Below are 15392 nucleotides of genomic sequence, written 5' to 3' on the forward strand. Positions count from 1 at the left end.
GCCACCCCCCACCTCCTGGGGACAGGCTCTTCCACCTTCGGCATCAAGGGCTCCAGCGAGGTGCTGAGTGCTGGAAGCAGGGACTGAGGTGCTGGGAAATTTAATTAGCGTGTGTGAAACAAAACAGGCCTATGGCTTAAAGTCACTTCAGAAGTGTGAAGAATAATGATTGCTTTTTGAGAACTCCCATTTCCCAAGAATGAACAAGCCTGGGGAAAGATGAGCTGCCTAGTTTTTTGTTGTTGGTTTATTTTTATTTTTTATTTTATTTTTTCAAGCATTTTGCTGGTAAGACTTCTATGGTTTTTGCTAAGAAACGTTTACCTTTACCAAAATAAATAGTTCTCTTAGTAGAGTTCTCTGCCCAGAGCAAGGATTTGCTTGACCATGAAGAAAACTAGTACATGGAACTGTAGTGGAAGTGTCATTTTTTAAATCAAATGCTACATTTGATAACAGAAGTATTATAACTCAGAGACTTTTTAAGGCTTCTATGAAATTGTATCCAATTCAGCAAGCACACATAGAGCAAGGGCTGGAAATGAACTTAGGCTCATAGTTTTGGGTAGGGGGAGGTATTACAGAATCCACTACAGGTACAAAGACAGATGAAAATAACTTCAGCTTAAAAAAATTGTGCCAAGTACTGAAACAGATGAATCCCAGCTAATATATCTGGATCAGGTTTTTCATAGGAGGAATTTGGGTTGTACCTCAAAAGACGAACAGGACTGTCAGAAATGAAGATGATGGGAAGAGCATCTTAGGCAGAGGAAAGTAAGTGAACAAAGGTATAAACGTGTGTTTGGGGAGAGTAGGCAGAAATGTGACTACCGTAGGGAGGCCAGTGTGGGAAAGACGGAGGTTGTGGAAACGTGGAGACGCCAAATCCTCTCCAATGAAAGAACTGAAACTTTCTTCAGGAGGTAACTGGGGGAGGGGAATGGGGGAAGCTGTAGGCAGCTGTCGAGCAGAGGAATGCCATCATCTGGGTTGAACCTCAGAAAAACAACCGGCCAGAGGATTTAGGATGAACGGAAGGAGAGCGGAGTGAGAGAGGAGAAAGCCAGGGCTCAGCAAAGGAAGTAGTTATAAAGCAACGCAAGGAAGGGACAGGTGTGAGATGCCGCAGACACTGATCGCTGGGATGTGGACACTTAGAAGATTTTAAATTTCAAGCCTGAGGAGGAAATCAGATAAGATGAAAACAAAGGAGAGGAACAATGAGAAGTAAAAGGGGCCAGAGCTACAATGAAAAAGAACAGCTAAAGGCAGATTCAGCACACTCACCAGAAAACAAAAACAAAAACAAAAAACAACAGGTCAAATTAGTCAAAATAATTAATTCTTTTCATTTTGTATTGCATGCTACCTACTTTAAAAATAAAAAGACACTTTAAATGTCTGAAGGTAGAGGCTAAGGGAGTCTAACCCTGACATTAATTTGGAAGAAAACTGAGCCATGGAAATATTTGGAAATACATTGTTTTCAACTTGGGTTTAAATTTTACACTTTTCCATGCCAGAGCATATGGATCCTCACCATTCTTTTTAATAAGCACGCTCACTGTATAGATGGATGTGCCACAACTTAATTTATCAACCCCCTTCTGAAGGGCAGTGGGTGACAAGAAGAAAAATGCATAGTGTTGCCGAACAGCAAGAATGTGCAGGGAAAAGCTGATGCCTCACATCAACTCTGTGGCTCATTTCCTCCCTTGTGCTTTTTTTGACTCCAATTCTGCCGGAAGAGACACAGGGATACAGAAAGCAGCTGTCTACCCTGGTGGGTCCCTCTACTGTTCTTTTTCTTCCCCTCACAGCAGGCACACACTATTCCAACCAGGCAGGCTATTTGCTTTTAAGTGTATAAACTGGCAGGTTACTCTTTGATGTTTGCTTGGCACTTAAACAGAATCACAAACAAGAGGGGCCACCATGACCTTGCCAGGAGCTCCCAAATTAGATCCAGGGGCAAGACACGCCTCTCTCAGTGACACTGCAAAGAAAGATACCGCCTCATGGACAGATCATAAGAAAACTCAGAAATCAGCATTTACTAACATTTGGGTGCAACACACCTCAAACTCCAGATAGTGGTCTTTCAGTTTGTACTCATCGACGTCCTTGGCTTTGACCTTCTTGTCGGGTGGATATGAGCGGTGCTCGGCCAGCTCGGTGGTGATCTGCTTCAGCTTACTTTCATGTGACTTCAGTTGCTCCTCCTGCAGGAAATCGTGATGCCATTTAGTGTTCAAAAAAGCAAGTCAATAACAAAGCACAGCATATTTTTAAAAAATCCCCTGTGCTGAATGACTTTAATTCACTAAAACAGCCCAATGTGCCTCTGCTGCCACATCCTTCCAGCTTTCTCACGCCACTGTCCACATATTTCATATATTCCTTCCCGGGATGGCAACCAAGGCCAACCTCTTTAACCAGGTCCCTTGTCATAAAACCAAAGGGCTTCCGAGCTCTTTATCAGGTGTAAATGCCCCTGAGTTGGGACCAGGCCTTAAGAGATGCCCTGACAGGCATGTCACCAGCTGAACAGTTAAGCAGCTAGCATGGAAGCTGCACACCTTGGCTTTCCCATTTCATGCCCACTCAGCATACGCTGCCAGCTTTTCCATCCATCACAATGAATGAATTGTCTATGTGCATATTTTTTTTTTCCTTTCTGAAAGAAGCAGAGCTACGAAGAAATATTTCTTCTCTGAAGCTTACCAGATGATATTCTAAAACATGCAGCTATCTCGCTTTTCTCTTTCCAAAGCAGCAGAGTTTAGTTCCTTCAACTTGATTGGCCCAAAGCGGCCCGTCAATTAAAACGTATCTACCTATTTAGCAATTATTGCCTTAGTGGCATTATTATAGGTACCATGTACCAATGCAATATGGTTGATCCTACGTCAAAGGATTTCCATTCTAAGGGTACCATTTATATCACCTAAGCAATAGGCTACCCAAAAAGATATGTTACTGAACCTTCTGCCAGCATTTTAAAAACATTCTTGGAATTCTCTTGCATTCTTGAAAATGTAGGACTCCTTACTGTTCTAGTTTCACATGCAAATTATCCAAATTTCACACGTACAATAAGATAAATGGGTGAAGGCAAATGAAACAGATCTGACTAAATTAGGTGATAAATGTATTTGATATAACACCAACGTAATTGTAGAACACAAAAATCTTGTAGAATGAGGGGAATAATTTTTTTACAAAACCAGAAAATGAATAACTATGGACAGTAAATTACAATTATATAACATCGTTGTAAATTAGAAAAAAAGGTGTCCAGAAATTATGAGCGTCACATATAATATCTTACGGACTTTTGTAATAATGTACATCTTAAAAGCCAAACAACAAAAACAAAATCCAAGTCAAAAACCATCAAAATAGAAGAAAACAATGACAAGTAAAAAGCAGAATACACGAATGGAAAATGAACAAGAAAGGTAGCATGAACACGTGGAGTGATCTAAAAATGACAAGATTCATTTCTAAATGCCAACTATAACAAAACAAAATGAAACACTCCAAGAAGTCCCACAAAAGGATGAAGGAGAAAAGAAACCTATTGTGAGATTTTAGAAAGGAGTCTACATCTCCAAACCTATTATTTGTATACTGATAATGCTGAAAGTCAAAAATGCTTCAGGTAGCTTTTATTTACAAGTTCTTACTCATCTATTACTTTCAGGCAAGCAGACTATCAACTATGTTATGGATTGAATGTGTCCACTCAGAATTAACCTTCAGTGTAGCTATACTTGAAAATGGGGTCCCAAAAAATAATAATGGTTAAATGAGGTCATAAGAGTGGGGCATATATCCAATAGGATTAGTGCCCTTATAAGAGGAGACACTGTGTGCAAGCACCAATGGAAGGCCATGGTGGCCATCCACAGCCCTAGGGGAGAGCCCTCACCAGACACCAACTCTGCTGGCACCTTGATCTTGGATTTCCCATCTCCAGAACTGTGAGAAAATAGATGTCTGCTATGGAAGCCACCCAATCTATAGTGTTTTGTTATGGCAGCCTGAGCTAAGACAAACTATATCAATAGTTTTTATTTCTTTCAAAGTTGTTTTCCTTTGTGTATTTATTGCAATACGTAAATTACCTAATAGACTTCTTGACAAACGATATTTAGTGACTAGACCACTTCAAAAAATAAAAGCATGATGTATTTTCCTTCTTTTCTAAACAAAGTTTTAAATACATAAAAAGTCATATTGAATGATATATGAAAAACACCCATGAATCTAACATAGGAATTTAAGAAATAAAACATAAATAAATGGAAACTCCCTACACATGTACGTGCTCATCTCATTCCTTTTCAGTGTTATTCATATATAAAGATATGTAACCATAAAAATACAGAAGTGTAGCTGGGTGTGGGGTGGCTCACGCCTGTAATCCCAGCACTTTGGGAGGCTGAGGCAGGTGGATCACAAGGTCAGGAGTTCGAGACCAGCCTGACTAACATGGTGAAACCCTGTCTCTACTAAAAATACAAAAATTAGCCGGGCGTGGTAGCATGTGCCTGTAATCCCAGTGACTCAGGAGGCTGAGGCAGGAGAATCACGAACCTGGGAGATGGAGGCTGCAGTGAGCCGAGGTTGTGCCACTGCACTCTAGCCTGGGTGACAGAGCAAGACTCCATCTCAAAAAAACAAAACAAAACAAAACCAGAAGTGTATTCTCTAGGTTTTATACTTTATATAAAAACTAATTAAAGGCTTTCTTTTGTAACTTTTTTTTCACTCAACATGTTTTTAAGATTTATCTACATGTATGTTCTAGTTCCTGTCTTTTAATCATTGCATCCTACCCCACTGCAGGACACATTACAATTTTGTTTAAGGATATTTAGCTTGTTTTCAGGTTTCCTGCTGTGGGATTTTTTTTCCCTGTTATAATGTTGTCTGTGTGTGTGGAAAATGTTGCAACAGACATTCTTACACGTCTCCTAGGGAATCTGAGCAAGAGTTTTTCTATAGTGTGTCACAAAGTCTTGGCATTTCTGGGTTTTAGAATATGGACATCTTTAAGATGACTGTTTTCTAAAGTGTTTTTATCTGTTTACATTTCCACAGCAGGTCTGAAAGTTCTCTTTGTTTTACATCCTTGTCAAAATGTGATGTTATTATACTTGTAAATTGTTGCTAATTTCATAGGTAAGAAATGATAAGCCACTGTGATTTGAATTTATATTTCCCTGAATATGAATGAGGATGAGATTTTGTTCATAGGTTTACTGGGTTTCCTCTTCTGTGGATTACTGGACCCATTTTTCTATTGGGTTGTGTGCCTTTTAAAAAATAGATTTGTATCAGTATAGTTATTTATATGTTAAGAAATCAAACTCTTTCTATTTTTGGTTAGGAAATAATTAGAATCCAATAATTAGAATCCAATGATAGAATCCAGTTTATTTAAGAAAAAATAGGATTTTAGGTAATTTGGTAAAAGAATTTACAAACTTCTATTTTTTTTACTTTGGATCTATGCAAATATGCTTTCAGATGTTTGCTTCTTCTAAAAGCTTCAGATTTAGGCTTTCCAATCTTGAATATTCAAATGTCTCTTTTTCTGTTGAATAAATCCCAATTTCTACTTATTTTAATGAGGAATACAGGCTAGAATGACAATATGTGCAACATGTTACGTTTTTCACTTTCCTCCCAATACCAGGGCTTGCTAGGGTTTGTTCACTGTTACCAAGCTATGTTACATAAATCTGTTTCTACAGCAGCATAAAGGGCTAGTCATTTAGGCTATATTTTTATGAAGGAACTAATCGAAGACGTGCTGATGTTCAACGAGAAATGCTTCACTACTATTTCACTGGCTTCGTAAGGCAGGAGTCAATAAAGTAAGCTCAAAATAAAGCATTTTAAAATCACATCTCCTTAAATCTGTCCATTTTGAACACTGAAATAAAAATGCCAAGTGGCTCTTATGGACACAGCTTGACCATGCAAATTATTCCAGTGCTAGAATCCCAGGATAAGAAAGATACACATTTTCCACACACACACACACACACACACACACACACACACACACACACACACACACACACACACACACAAAAAGAAAAAAACAAAAAAACAAAAAACAACAACAGCAACAACAACAAAAAACAATGGTAAAAAACAACGGGAGAGAGGTTGCAGCCATGGAGATGTCACATTCTCAGACTCAGGACAACTACATTTGTAATAGACACGATGAAGAAAGACAAAGTAGGAATTTGCTTTTTTATCCCCCCCCCCTTTGTCTTTGCTTTTACAGTTCTTTAGGGATGCATACATACTGTTTTTAGAAGACAATAGTAGCAAAATAGATTTCAGAGATGGCAGAAAAATATTACATTTGACAAAGAAAAGGCATGGAGATAGAAAATACCACAAACTCATAAAATTGTTTTAAGTTAGGAAGTGATAATTTTTAAAAAATGAAATTGAAAATACTAGATACAAGAAAAGTTGTTGTGGTTATACGTCAATAGATTTAAATCAGTAAAACCTTTCATAATATATACAACAACATTTTATCTAAAAGGCAAGTTTTCGAAGTCACTTAGGATTTCACTTACTTATATTAGGGGTTAATACCCAAAGTATATAAGGAACTCAAAACAATACAATAGCAAGAAAACAAAGCAATTAAAAAATGGGCAAAGGACTTTGCTACGGTTTCATTGTATCCCCTTCAAACTTCATATTGAAACTTAATCTTCATTGTGTAGTATTAAGAGATGGTGCCTTTTGGAAAGTGATTGAGTACCTCATGAAGGGATAAGTGTCTTATAAAAGTGCTGGAGCGATATAGGTTAGACCCTTTTTTGCCCCCGTCTTCTGTCATGTGAGGATACAACATTTGTCCTCACAAATGCTGTCAGGAAAATCTAGAAAACTGTAAGAAGGCTCCTCAAAAAACTAAAAATGGAATTACCAAATAATCTAGCAATCCCACTTCTGAGTATGTAGCCAAAGAAATGAAATCAGTATCTCAAAAAGATGTGGCATTCTCATGGTGAGACCATGCCGTATCTTCTTCAAGAAGAGGGAACAGCTCTTGGCTGCAGCATTATTCACAATAGCTAAGATCTAGAAGAGATCTAAGTGTCCTTTGAAAAATGGATAAGGAAAATGTGGTATATACACACAATGGAATATTATTTACTCACCCTTAAAAAAGAGGAAATTCTGTCATTTGCGACAACATGGACAAACTTGGAGGACATTTTGCTAACTGAAGTAAGACCGGCACAGAAAGACAGATATTGGATGATCTCATATATGGAATCTAAAACAATTGAACTCATGGAAATAAGGAGAATGGTGGTTACCAGAGGCTGAGGGCAAGGGACTGGGGACATGCTGGTCAAAGGATGAAAAACATCAGACAAGAGGAATAAATTCTGTTGTGTATCATGATGGCTAGAGTTAATAATAATGCACTGTGTATTTCAAACTTGCTCAAAGAATAGAATTTAAGTGTTCTAACCATAAAAAATTGATATAGCAAAACATCACAATTATACCTGGAAATATTTATAATTATATGGTCAATTAAAATTGTTAAAAAATATTTAATTTTTTTCCTACTTATATAGTACTTAGATTTTGAGAACAATTTCATAATTTCCTTTAAAATATTAAGCTTTACTGTCATCTCTATGAAGACAGTATTGCTTAACTGATCAGGCAATGGGAACAGGCAACTTGGCTGTTGAAGATCTTGCAGTGTGAGTCAAGGTCTGACCTGGAGTTACAGTCCTTCTCCCCCGATGCAAAGCCCAGGACTAAGGGCCAGAAATTAGCTTTTTATCTTTTTATACCAAGTATAAGATTTACATAGTACTTATCATGGAGAGAAGGATGAGAGAGAAGCTGTGAAAACTTAAAGGAAACAATAAAATAGAAATGCAGATGGCTCCAAGAGGGAAAGGAGGAAGAATGAGAGAGAAGGCAGAGAGAATCGGGAAAGAGAGAACACATTTATCCATCTGCGAACCTCACCGAGCGCCCATACAGCAGGCACTGTGCTGGGTGCTGGGAATAAGAAGAGGGAACAGCCACAGTGGCTGCCACCAGTCTTTTCCTCCAAGCTGTGGGATACAGAATCCTAGATGTTCTAAGGTGGAAGAGAACCTGGCCACTGTCTTTTCTACCCTCTTTGTCTTAGAGAAGATGGAGATCCAGAGAGTTCAAGTAATTGCTCCAGTTCAGATAAAAGGACAGAGTGGCAGAAGCCACATTCTCCCAACTTCTATCATGAAGTCACCCTGGAACAGCCTTCTGAAATCCAAAGGGCTGCCAACAACATAGCTTCGGCACATTGTCTTACTTGACAGATCAATCCTGAACTCAGCTTTCAGAGCTCTTGGTAAACTCCACTGCTGCCGGGTCTCCTCTGCTATAGCTCTCAAACGTGCAGGCTGGACTCAGGGTTACTCACCTTGCTCCAAATTCCACTCAAAACCTCTGTTACAGGCTGGCCGTGGTGACTCACACCTGTAATCCCAGCACTTTAAGAGGCTGAGATGGGCGGATCACTGAAGGTCAAGAGTTCGAGACCAGCCTGGCCAACATGGTGAAACCCCGTTTCTACTAAAAATACAAAAATTAGCCAGATGTGGTGGTATGCGCCTTTAATTCCAACTGCACTGGAGGCCGAGGCAGGGGAATTGCTTGAACCCGGGAGGCGGAGGTTGCAGTGAGCCGAGATCATGCCACTGCACTCCAGCCTGGGCAACAGAGTGAGACTCTGTCTAGATAAAGAAAAAGAAAAAGAAAAAAACAAAAACAAAACAAAACCTATGTTACTCTAGATCGCACCATTTCTTCCTCTTCTGCATTACAGCAGCACCTAAATGTCTACGTCATATGCTTAGCACAAAATATACCCTGACCTGTGTGTGAGTTTTATCTCCTTTACCGATTACAAGCTCTTAAAAAGGCAAAAAAGGTCACTTTTTTCCTTCCCTTAAATCCTTCAGTATTCAGTAAAGTGTTGAGCAGAGAGATGGTATGTGGCAGCTTTTGGTTTATAGACATTACCTGCCTAACATTAACAAATACCTTAAGCTCTCAGAAGTTGAGGGCCAAGGCAATTGTCTCACCTGTTTTTATAATGCCCACAAAACCTAACATAGTACCTGCTATACAGGATCTTCGGTAAACAGTAGCTGAACAAATAGATTTTTTTTTTTTTTAAGTGAAGGTACAGAGGGGGTGCTTAGACTGTTTCCTTTGTGCTGTCTTAAAGGAGACAGATGATTTTCAGGGTAATCAAGTATCTAGGGATCCACAGTGCAACTTACAAGTCAAATTGCTAAACACTGGAAGCTTTTCAAAACGAAGTGGTACAGAATTTAGAATACAGACCACCTGTCTTTGAGTCAGTTTGAGGGAGGCTCAATCCAAAAGATTGTTTCATAATTTCATGTTTAACACAGCTTTAGACTTTAAACACAGTGTTTAATGAGTATAAGCAAAATAGCTTCCACATGATTTAATTACTTGTTTTATTGGGTACTTAATATATATTAAATACAGACCTCTAAGAAATGAATTTTTAAAAATCTATCCATTCAGGAAAAGTGTGGGTAACAATTAAGGCCACATCAAAGAGTTTGAATGTGAAAAAATGAATCAGTTAAGGGTAAGTGACATAATTAGAATCATATTTTAGTCAGAACTGTAAAGGGTGGATCAGAAGGACATAAGATTAGTGGAAGAGAGATCACAAGTGGTTACAGAAATCATCTGGGTCAGATTATTCCAAAGTGAGGTGTGTGTAGCCCAGGCAAGATGACCCACTGGAGAGAGTTTTAAAATCAGTACTGAGATACAGTTCACATACCATAAAAACACCCCTGCATGTCTAACAGTGCTGAACTCATTTATGAGTTTTCAAAAATTTTAATAGCTCCTTAGGCACTGGGAAAAAATTTAAAGTTTTCTTTTTTTTTTTTTTTTAATCTAAGCACTACAAAATGTTAAGGTTTACTAATATTTATTACTGGGATTGACAGTGGAAAATGTAGTTTATTTTCTTTAAAAAAGCATCATATATTAAAAGATATCTGCTGAAATATTTAGTATTGGGATAAGGTGAATAGTCAAAAAAGTGAGGAGACCAGTGATCTAGGTAGAATATGACAAAAGTCTGAAGCAGTAGGTGTAGAATATGAAAGATATTGGCCAGGCACGGTGACTTATGCCGGTAAATCCCAACACTTTGGGAGGCCGATGCGGGCGGATCACCTGAGGTCAGGAGGTCAAGACCAGCCTGGCCAACATGGTGAAACCCCGTCTCTACTAAAAGTAAACACATTAGCTGCGCATGGTGGTGCACACCTGTAATCCCAGCTACTTGGGAGGCTGAGGCAGGACAATCACTTGAACCTAGGAGGTGGAAGTTGCAGTGAGCCAAGATGGCACCACTGCACTCCAGCCTGGGTGACAGAGTGAGACCTTGTCTCAAAAAAAAAGAAAGATATTTAGAGGGTAGAAGTGACAGGACTTTATGACAGAAACTGTGGAAATGGGTGGGTGGGGGCACAGTGAAGGAAGCAACTACAAGAATGACCTCCTCCCCTGAAATCCCACTGCCCGTAAGGTCAGCTCCACTCACCTGGCTCTGAGCACCACTGCCTTGTGGTCATACCACAGGACAAAAGGAGGGGTGGGGGTTACTTCAGCGTGAGCATCAAGCATAGGACTGCTTTGCTTCTGATCAGTATCCATCTTAAGTCTGACCAAAAAAGTATTTAGTACCCATGGATTCAAACTTTTATAAGAGAATGGTTGGAATTCTAAGAAAACAGACCTAGATATCAGGAAATGAAGATGTCCTGGGGCACCCTTCTCTAAAGAAGCAAGGAAAGACCTAGGGTAGGCACAGGTTCCTACAGTGTAGGGTCTAAGTGGGATCTGGAGCCACCTGCCGGCCTGGAGTGGAAGAGAAACACACGTGTCCCTGGGCCCCAGCCTGGACCTGAACGACCTGGTGGGGCTGGGAAATGTGCATTTTCTGCAAGTCCCCACATAGCTGTTGTGCACACTGAAGTTTGAAATGACTTCTCTGGTGGGCAGAAAGGGAGGTTGTGAGCAGACTGTGAACAGGGCCGGCCATGCAGTTCTGTGTTTGGAGAGCTACACCAGAAGGAGAAGCAAAACTTGTATTTTCAAACAAGTCTTTCCACCCCCAAAAGAAGAAAAATGTGCTCTGGCAACACTGTCATGAAAAACAAAGAAGGCGACTCCTCCTACACAGCAGAGTTGTTTAGAAAGTACCACGCTGCACTGGCAATAATCAATTTTAATGATTAAGGCTAATGTGTTTCGCATAAAAGACAAGAATAAATTAAAGCAAAGCCCACAAATGACACGGTGACAAACACTGTGTCTTGAAAAAGCACCAAACAATCTTTTAATTGAATGTCTAATTTTTCCCCACACTGTTTATCTTTCTTTATCAATGTTTCCAGCAAGGCACTCACGTTTTTATACCTGTATTTTGTAAAGTAAAATTATCCAAACAATTGTGGCATTTAGGGGAGTCAGAGCCAGCTTGTGGGGGTATGGGAAAAAAAAGATAGCTGGTCTCATGGCTTCAGACCCACTGGCTAAAGCAGTGGGTCTCAATAGGAGTGGGTTGGATTTTGACCCCAGAAGATATTTGGCAACGTCTGGAGACATTTTTGGTTGTTAGAACTGGGGGGTTCCTATTGGCATCTAGTGGGTAGAAGCTGGGGATATCGCTAAACATCCTACAATTCACAGAGCCCCTCACGACAAAGAATTATCCACACCAAAGTGTTAATGCTGCTGCGGTCGAATATGCCTGGGTTGAAGGATGAGAGCTAGTCTTTGAGGTACTGGAGGAATCCTAGGGGCAGCCAGACATCTTCCAGGATTTGCTGGAGGCACACTATGACCCCAGTATAGATATCCCCAAGAGCCTCAGGTGCTACTCCAAATACATGCTTAATTTTACATATGTGTTTCTCAAAGCTAAAAATCTTATCTTTAGAAGCAAACATTATGACTCGGCAAAGAAATAATACAGAGCTGTGGACAGAAAAATCCTTGCTGGGCAGGGTGGCTCACGCCTGTAATTCCAGCACTTTGGGAGGCCGAGGTGGGCAGATTGCTTGAGGCCAGGAGTTCGAGACCATCATTGCTAACACGGTGAAACCTTATCTCTACTAAAAATACAAAAAATTAGCCGGGTATGGTGGCGGGCGCCTGTAATCCCAGCTACTCGAGAGGCTGAGGCAGGAGAATGGCATGAACCTGGGAGGCGGGGATTGCAGTGAGCCGAGATCAAGCCACTACACTCCAGCCTGGGCAACAGAGCCAGACTCTGTCTCAAAAAAAAAAAAAAAAAAAAAATTCCTTAAAAACATTCTAGAACCATCTCATTTTTCTAGATGGAAAGCTGAGGCCCACAAAGCAAATGCTGGGTGATGCAATTCAGTTGGGTGGCAGAGATCTCATTTCTTTCCAAATAAATTAAATTCCTGAAATGATACGGTTACCTTGTCTTACATGATACTGCAGGATATTTCTTTTTGGTTATTACCTTCTTATTTAAAATCTTCAATCCCTAATTGTGATTATACTACATATGCATTTTTTTTGCATCTCTGTGGATTTATGCCCAAAATGAAGGAAAACATTTTTAAAAATTACGCATTCTATTTTTGCTTCCAGTGTAAGTCATCTGTTAGAAATAAGAGTGCCTACCATGATAAATGTGTTTGCTTGCCTGTTCTGGTGAAAACACGCAAACAGATGAACACATTCATTTTCACGTACATATCACTTACTAGTATACAGTCCCTAAATAGGAAAGCAGTACATTTTTTAAAGTATAAAGTAAACAGAACTGTAGATTTTAGTGAGGGAAAATCAAGGAAACACTCATATGTTGCTCTAAGTTACATTCACCTTCCATGAATGACATGCTTATTAACAGCCCTCTTTAGTTCAACTCTTCTTCTCCCCTGGATCTTTCATAGAACTGAATGTGAGAAAGACCCAAACTACTGAAAAAGAACAATGGGAAAGTCCATCGTAAAATTAATAGAGCAAAACTCAATTTTGGAAGGTTTTTTTTTGCTTCCAGTTACTCGATTTTTTCCCTCCCCTTATATCGTGTAATGTGATTTACCTTTTATGCGATATACTCTTTATGTGGTATGCTGTTTATGTTAAGTATGCATATTTAAAGCAGAGAAATGCATTTGCTTTAAGAGTTCATATTTTAGTTGGATGGATGGAGATGTCTGCCAACATATCTTCTGGTCATCAGTAAGAGCATTCCTTTTCTTTTAAAGTTGTAGTGTACTTATTACCCTTAAAAATTCAATGCCATTGTGTCCTGCAAGAACTGTACAGTAATAGTAATGCTTACAAGTAAGCATTCAATATATGTTAATGATAATTATGAATTAAAAACAGAAGAATCTTTCCTGAAACCACAGATTCCTCCTTCTTACTACTAGTCTTTCTCTTTTTATAACTATGGCAAGACTTGAGCACATTTTCCTCCTCCACTTCCTTATTACCTTCCATTCATTCCCCCACCAAAGAAGGCCAATGTGGTTTGTCTTCCCATGACTCCACCAAAATGTTCTTGCTAAGGTTATCCAGTGATATAGTTTGGATGCTTGTCCCCTCCGAATCTCATGTTGAAATGTGATCCCTAATGTTGGAGGTGGGACCTGGTAAGAGGTGTTTGCGTTATGGGGGTGGATCCCTCATGAATGGCTTGATGCCATGCTTATGATAATGAGGCAGTTCTTGCTTTATTAGTTCAAGTGAAAGTGGGTTGTTAAAAAGAGCCGGGCACTTTCCCTTCCTCTCTCTCTTGCCATGTGACACATCTGTTTCCCTTTCCCCTTCTATCATCATTTGATGCTTCCTGAGATTCTTACCAGAAGCAGATGCTGATGCCATGCTTCTTGTATAGCCTGCAGAACCGTGAGCCAAATAAACCTCTCTTCTTTACAAATGACCCAGGCTCTAGTATTCCTTTACAGAAACACAAAATGGGCTAAGACACCCAGTGACCTCCCAGCCACTAAATATGACATTTTTTAATCTAAATCTTCGCGGAACGTTTTCCCCCTTTTCTTGGCACAACATTCTCCCTGTTTGTATTAAATCTAAGTAACTTTTTGGAAAATTGCTTATCAAGTGCCTTAGTCTGCTTCTGAGCTCTGGCCACTGCAGGAATTGGAGACAGAAAGAAGAAAATGATCCAAGAAAGGAGTCTAAGAAGCAAGGGGGGAAATCAAGAGACAGTGAGGTGAGACTCCAGAAGCAGGTCAGACACCACAGTCCCCAGCTGTCCAAGCCACAAGGACAGCCTGTTTCCTCTACTTCCATGAGCCACCAGAAGTGTCCATTCTACACTTTCAAGGTCTCTCAAGCACTTTCACTACGATCCATTTCTTCTACAGCTACCTTGGTTATCTCTCCTCTGGATTACTGAAAATTCCTTTAAAATGGGCCTTTCTGCTTATAGTAGTATCTTCTTCTAACAATTTCTCATATTGTAATGAGAATAATTTTTAAAGCAAAAATGTGATCACATTACTGTCCTGCTTAAAACTATTATTATTATTATTATTATTATTATTATTATTATTATTTTTGAGATGGAGTTTTGCTCTGTCGCCCAGGCTGGAATGCAGTGGCATGATCTCGGCTCACTGCAACCTCAGCCTCCTGGGTTCAACCAGTTCTCCTGTCTCCACTTCCCAAGTAGCTGGGATTATAGTCATCCACCACCGCACCTGGCTAATTTTTGTATTTTTACTAGAGACAGGGTTTTACCATGCTGGCCAGGCTGGTCTCGAACTCCTGACCTCAGGTGATCTCCCCACCTCAGCTTTCAAAAGTTCTGCGATTACAGGCATGAGCCACTGTGCCCGGTCTTAAAGCTATTATTTTAAGGATGCTGGGAACCACAGAAGCATCCAAAATCCTACACACGACAAACAAGGCCTTTCATGATTTGGCCTTTGCTGACCTCTGCAGAGGTACATTTCTTGCTTTTTCTCAACACTGTGCTCATGTCACAGTGTTCCTGTGTGTGTTCCTGTGTGTGGTTAATAACTTGTGTGTGGTTCCTGCATCCAGCGCTCTCTTCTCTAGGCCTTCGTTCCTGTGATGGCTCATTCTCCTATCTCGTCCCACACCTCACCTAACTGCCTCTCATCCTTTAAGCTTCACATGAGGTACTACATTTCCTCCTTCACCTCCAAGGCCAGGCTAGATAATGTCCCTTCCTTGAACCTCCACAGCTCTCTGGACTTAATCCTTCCTGTACTTCTATCAAATCATTT

General features: G+C 39.9%; 1 protein-coding gene across 13 annotated transcripts in view; it reads right to left on the bottom strand.

The window, feature by feature from the left end:
* PSD3 (pleckstrin and Sec7 domain containing 3) overlaps nucleotides 1-15392 on the bottom strand; it is a 547860-nt gene that overhangs the window by 26828 nt on the left and 505640 nt on the right. For all 13 annotated transcript variants that reach the window (XM_055349507.2, XM_055349521.2, XM_031013674.3 and 10 more), the window contains one exon: nucleotides 2082-2225. In XM_055349507.2, coding sequence (XP_055205482.2) covers nucleotides 2082-2225 — 144 coding nt within the window. The remainder of the gene's footprint in view (nucleotides 1-2081; nucleotides 2226-15392) is intronic.

This window comes from Gorilla gorilla, chromosome 7, assembly GCF_029281585.2.
Source record: "Gorilla gorilla gorilla isolate KB3781 chromosome 7, NHGRI_mGorGor1-v2.1_pri, whole genome shotgun sequence".
In the NCBI taxonomy this organism is placed as follows: domain Eukaryota; kingdom Metazoa; phylum Chordata; class Mammalia; order Primates; family Hominidae; genus Gorilla; species Gorilla gorilla.